This window comes from Mesocricetus auratus, unplaced genomic scaffold (assembly GCF_017639785.1).
Source record: "Mesocricetus auratus isolate SY011 unplaced genomic scaffold, BCM_Maur_2.0 Super-Scaffold_4256, whole genome shotgun sequence".
In the NCBI taxonomy this organism is placed as follows: domain Eukaryota; kingdom Metazoa; phylum Chordata; class Mammalia; order Rodentia; family Cricetidae; genus Mesocricetus; species Mesocricetus auratus.
Genome location: NW_024429182.1, coordinates 112,195,162 through 112,201,551, shown reverse-complemented (window position 1 = coordinate 112,201,551; position 6,390 = coordinate 112,195,162). Strand labels below are relative to the sequence as shown.

General features: G+C 34.9%; 1 protein-coding gene across 1 annotated transcript; it reads left to right on the top strand.

Annotated features, from left to right (window-relative positions):
• Positions 1 to 4,440: 4,440 nt before the first annotated feature.
• LOC101830257 (olfactory receptor 5V1-like) lies at positions 4,441 to 5,388 on the top strand. Its single transcript, XM_005077887.1, has one exon. It carries the CDS (start codon positions 4,441 to 4,443, stop codon positions 5,386 to 5,388), a length of 948 nt encoding a protein of 315 aa, XP_005077944.1.
• Positions 5,389 to 6,390: the final 1,002 nt, after the last annotated feature.

Genomic DNA, 6,390 nt, shown 5'->3' with positions numbered 1-6,390 from the left:
TAATGTCTGGCTGTGGTTCTCTTTATTTGTTCTCATTTGTTGCAGGAGGGAAGCTTCTCAGATGACAGCTGAATAATATCCTAATCTATGAGCATAGCAGAATATCATTAGGAGTTATTTTATTGTTCTTTTGTTTTTCTTGAGACAATTAGTATCTGGTTTTATCTTATGTCTCAGGGCTATCTGCTCTCCTTTTCTTGGTTACCCAAGCAGTGTTGGGTATGGGTCCTGTATCCTAGAGTAGATCTTTAATCAAATGAGACACTGGTTGGTTATGTCACATATGTCAAGTTTTGTGCAAACATTACCTAGAACATTTCACAGACAGGACAGATTGTAGATTAAAGGTTTTGTGACTGGATTTGTTTTTATGTATTTTGCTTGGTAGCCTGTAGAATACCCTCTCTTACCAAAGACATTAGAAGATGGGGTGAAGATATATATGCATCATCTTTATGTCTCCATGGTCAATGAGTTGTGTGTGTGTGTGTTATTTCCAGTAATGGGACCTTACTGTCAGTTTGTGGAAAGAAACTTACTATCTTGTCCACTACATGGGTTGTTTGAGGATTTCTATAGGACCACTTTGGCCAACAATTCCATTAGTTGTAACCTATTCCCTGTAACGCAAGTTTCATCTGGAGACAAGATGCCCATCTGGACTCTGTCTCCTTCATTGTTTTGAGACCTCCTTAGGATCAGCTTCATATATGATAGAGAATTTCTAGCACTAGGTTTTTATATCTCTGAGTGCTCCTCAAATCTAGCTCTGCATTCCTTTTGTCAACCCCATTCCTCCTTTCTCAACTGATTTTCTTGTTCCCATTCCATATACTCCATTTTACCCATAAACTCTATTATTCTTATCCTTCACAGGGAGATCCTTGTGTTTATCCCAGTCCCTTCCTCTATATCTAACTTCCATGGAACTTTGGTTTGTGGATTTGTTATCATATATTTAATGGCTATTAATCACACATTATCAAATACACAGCATATTCATATTTCTAGGTTTGGGTTACCTCATTCAGGATGAGTATTTTTATTTTAGCTATATCTATTTGTCTGCAAATTTCATGATGTTATTGTTTTTGAACAGCTGACTGTGTAAATGTACCACGTTTTAAAAATTCCACACTTCTGTTGAGGCACATCTAGGTTGTTTCCAATTTCTGTCTATTGTGAATAGAGGAACAATGAAAATGGCAGAGCAAGAATCTGTGTGTTAGGATGAAGCATTCTTTGGGTGTATGCCAAGAAGTGGTATAGCAGGATCTTGAGGTGTATTGATTCCCATCTTTCTGAAATACTGGCATACTGATTTCATGTGTGTGTAAAACTTTGCACTCACAACAGCAACGGAGGAATGTTCTCCCTGTTCCACATATCCTCACTAGAATGAGTTTTCATTTGTGTTCCTCATCTTAGACATTCTGAGAGATGTGAGATGAAACTTCACTCATTTTGAGTTGCATTTCACTGATAGCTATGGATGATGAACATTTCTTTGTGTCTCAACCATTTGAGTTTTATCTACTGAGAATTCTCTGTTTAGATCTATATTCCATTTCTGTTTAGATCTATATTCCATTTTTAAATTGGATTATTTGGTTTGTTGATGTCTAGTTTCTTGAGTTCTTCATATATTTTGGATATTGTCCTCTACCAGATATGGGGTTGGTAATTTTTTTTTTCATTTTGTGGGCTGTCACTTTTCCTGAATGACAGTGTCCTTTGCCTTACAGAAGCTTTTAAGTTTCATGATGTCCCATTTATTAATTGTCAGTCTTAGTGCTTGCACTATTGGTGTTGTGTTCAGGAAGTTGTCTCCTGTGCCAATTTCAGCCTACTCCCTACTTTCAAGGTTATTTCCCACTTTTTGTTCTATGAGGTTCAGTGTATCTGGTTTTATATTTAGGACTTTTGTCCATTTGGACTTGAGTTTTATGCAGGCTGATAGATATTGATCTATTTACATTCTTTTGCCTGCCAACATCCAGTTAGACATGTAACACTTTTTGAAGATACTTTCTATTTTCCATGATGTATTTCTGGATTCTTTATAAAAAATCAGGTGTCCATATGTATGAATTTATACTTAGGTCTTCAATTTGATTCCATTGATTAACATGTCTGTCTCTGTGATAATACCATGCTGTGTTTATTGCTATAGCTTTGTAGTACATTTTGAAATAAAGAATGGTTAGATGTACAGAAGTTCTTTTATCGCTCAAGTTTTTTTAGCTATCCTGTTTTTCTTCCTTCCAAGAACTGTGAAAAACTGTGTTGATTTTTTAATGGGAAATGCATTAAATCTATAAATTACCTTTAGTTGGATGATCCTTTTAACTATGCCCGTTCTATCCATCCTTGATCATAGGATATCTTTTGATTGTGATATCTTGTTCAATTTTCGTCTTCAAAGACTTGAAATTCTTATCATACAAGTCTTTCATTACTTGGTTAGGGTTTACCCCAAGATATTTTATATTATTTGTGACTAATGTGAATGGTTTTGTTTCCTTGATTTCTTTCTCAGTCCATTGGCCATTTTTATGAAGGAAGACTACTTATTTTTTTGAGTTAATCTTGTATCTAGCCACATCATGGATGGTGCTTATCAATTAAGAATGGAAATAAATCCATCTTATTCTTTTTGTTGTTTCTTTCTATTTTTAAGTATGTTTTTTTACATGCATGCTTCAAATGTCAATCCCAGCTTCCCCCTTCTCCCTCCACCAGCCCTCCCAGCCCCCAACCCCAGCCCAATCCCCACCACCCTACACAAAACTCAGGCCCTTAAGTTGTACTACTGCTCTAGCTAAGACTCCAAGTAATATATTGATATGTATGGGAAGAGTTGGCAACCTTGTCTTGTTTCTGCTTTTCATGAAATTGCTTTGAGTTTCTTTTTATTTAGTTGATGTTGCCTATGGGCTTGCAGCAAACTGACTTTTTAAAGTTTAGGTATGTCAGAGGAATCCCTAACCTCTCCAGGACTTTTATCCTGAAGAGTGTTGGATTTAGTCAGTGGCTTTTTCTGCATCTAATGAAATGATCAGATGGTTTTTTATTTTAGTTTCTATTTGTGGTGGATTACATTTTTTGATTCTTTTATTTTGAACAGTCATTGTGTTTTAATATGAAGCCTACTTGATCATGGTTAGTGATCTTTTCAATGTGTTCTTGGATTTGGTTTGCCAGTATTTTATTGAGAAAATTTGCTTGTATATTCATAAGGGAACTTGTTCTGTAATTTTCTTTCTTTGTTGAATCTTTGTGTGATAGAGTAACTGTGACCTCATAAAATGCATTGGACCATGTTGCTTCTGTTTCTATTTTGTGTAATAATTTGATGAATATTGAAATTAACTCTTATTTGAAAGTTTGGGAGAATTCTATACTAAAATCATCTGGCCCTGGATTTTTTAGTTTTGGAGACATTTAGGACATTTAGTTACTTCTTTTTTTCTCTCTATGGGTAATGTTTGCTTACATTGCTTATATGATCTTGATTAAACTTTGGCAATTTGTATCTATTGATAAACTTATCCATTTCTTTTAGATTTTCCAACTTGTTGCAGTACAAATTTTTAATGTATATACTTATGATTTTTTGGTGTCCTTGGTGTCTGTTATTATGTCCCCAGTTTTCTTTGTGAATTTTCCAATATGAGATGACAAATAAAAAACTTTTTTTGAAGTGACAAAAATTAAACTAATTTTCATGCTTTCAGTAAGATTATTCCAGACAGTCACTTAACATCTTATGATGCATCAAGTTAAGATAAATGCTAATATTTGTATTTTAAATGCATGGTTTTAACTCACTAGCATATTGTCTTTCAGCTTGAAATATTTGGTTTGAGTAGGTAAGATGTCATTTACATACATTCTTTATGAAGGGCTTGGTTTCCTGTGACTCTAATAACTTCTAGCATTTATTTAAATTTGTGTATCAAGGAAGATACATTATGATAATTAGATAAAATAAATGAAATGGATAATGGGTATATGAAATACTTAACTATGCTATATTAATTTAGTTTGAAATAGTACATTAAATTATAGATATTAAGATAAGAATAAATGAAGCCAATGTCTATGGAGATTTGAGAAATCCAACAGCTTTCATGAATTAAAATCACATAATTAATGGTCTTGCTAATGAGTATAAAGAAAATATACTTGCAAGTTCTTGTTAGTACTTCAGAGGACCTTCTAAAGATTAGAAACAGAAGATGAGAATTTTATGAAATAGTATGACTACACAAATTTTTGGGGCAGAAGTTTTAATACCCCAAATCCATAATTGAAGTAGAGTAAATTTAATTCACCATTAGTCTGACACTGTTATTGTTCCAGAGCTCCCTCCCATGCCACCCTAATCTGGATTCTTTTCTTTCATTTCTCTTAGAAAGACCCTTTCAGAGAGAAGAGATGGATGTGTACAATCTTACCACAGTAACTCAGTTCATCCTCATAGGACTCTCTGACCTCCCTGAGGTGTGTTACCCACTCTTCGTGGTCTTTGTCATCATCTATCAGATCACTTTGCTGGGAAATGGGACCATCCTCTTGGCCATATTGACTGAAAGAAAGCTTCAAACTCCCATGTATTACCTGCTGGCAAATCTGTCCCTGCTGGACATATTCTGCCCATCAACTACTGTCCCCAAGATGCTCAAGAATCTCTTGACTGAGGATCATAGCATTTCCTTTGTTGGTTGTGCTTTGCAGCTCTATTTCCTGGTGGGCCTAGTTGGGACTGAAGTTTTCTTGCTGGCCGTGATGGCTTATGATCGGTATGTGGCCATTTGCTTCCCTCTGCTTTACTCCCTCATCATGACCAAAGTTCGCTGTGTACAGTTGTTGTTTGGAACCTGGGCAGCTGGGTTTCTCCACTCCTTTCTCCACACAATGTCTACTTTTAGCCTATCTTTCTGCAAGTCCAATCAAGTTAACCAGTACTACTGTGATATCCCACCTTTGGTGACTCTGTCATGTTCATCCACCTACATGGCAGAAATGCTTGTTTTAGTGGAAGGGGGTATTTTGGGTTTTGGTGCGTTTCTGACCACTTTGATCTCTTACATATACATTGTCTCCACTATCCTAAAGATCCAATCTGTGGAAGGGAAGCGTAAAGCTTTTTCCACATGTACTTCCCATCTTCTTGTAGTCTTCTTGTTCTATGGCACAGCCATATTTACCTATATCCGCCCCTTCTCCCATCAATACGCTGCTGCCCGAGTCAGGCTCATCTCTATGTTGTATGCAGTCATTACCCCCATGTTAAACCCCTTAATTTACAGCCTGAGGAACACAGAAGTCAAAGGAGCACTCAGAAAAGTTTTTCATCGTAGGGTATGTTCTCAGAATGCGTGATGTAAGACTTTCTCAAATTCTCCTTAGAATGAATTTATAAAAACAAGTAGCAAAATAATAAAACATTACATTCACAGAATAGAATTGATTGCAAACATACACACACATACGTATATATAATATATATATTGTACATATCTCTATATCTGCTTGTAAGAATATAATTGAAAAATGAAAGTATTTCAGAATAAGTATGTTAAGTAGGCTCTCTGAAATAACTTTCTCTTATCTTGCCTATTAAAATTTGTATTTACATTCATGCCTGCAGTTATTTTTCATGTATCTGTATTTTCTATTCTACATCTAATAGATTTGCAGATCTTCATCTTTTTCTAAGTATGTTTTATTATTTAAAATTTTTTGTGAGCATCATATCGTTGCCTGAATTTTTGTATTTATATGTGTGTGTGCACCACTGTACTTGGTATACATGTGTGCATGAAAATACATGAGGGTTTTGGATCTCCTGGCACTGGAGTTAAAGAGAGCAGTGAGTAATCATGTGGATATCAGATAAAAACTTGATCCTTTGTGAAAGCACAAAGTACTTTTAATGTCTGAAACGTTTCTTCCACAGTTAATTTTACTTACATATTTGTTCATTTTTATGCACGTGGGTGTTTTGTCTTCTATATGTGTATACCACATATGTGTGGTGTCCATGGGGGCACTGTATCCCCAGTAACAGGAGTTTCAGATGGTTGAGGTCATCAATTGTGTGGTGGAATTGGACTTGGATCTTTTGGGAAAGCAAGTTGTACCTTTACCCTTTGAGCCATCTCTATGGATACCTTTTATTTTTTTACTGACAAATTGTTATAAACATTTAAGGACTCAAATTGGTTTTAATGTTAATAAACACTGTGAGTAATAACTAAATCTTGTTAGTTAATATTTTCCTTCCCTCAAATATCTATCATTTTTTGGTGAGAATTCTTTAAACTTTCTTTTGTTTTCAATGCACCTAGGTTATTTTTTATTATGCTGTACATATTATTAAAA

Excerpts from the sequence above, each read along its gene's own strand:
- LOC101830257 (XM_005077887.1), top strand. The coding sequence starts at position 4,441 with ATGGATGTGTACAATCTTACCACAGTAACTCAGTTCATCCTCATAGGA.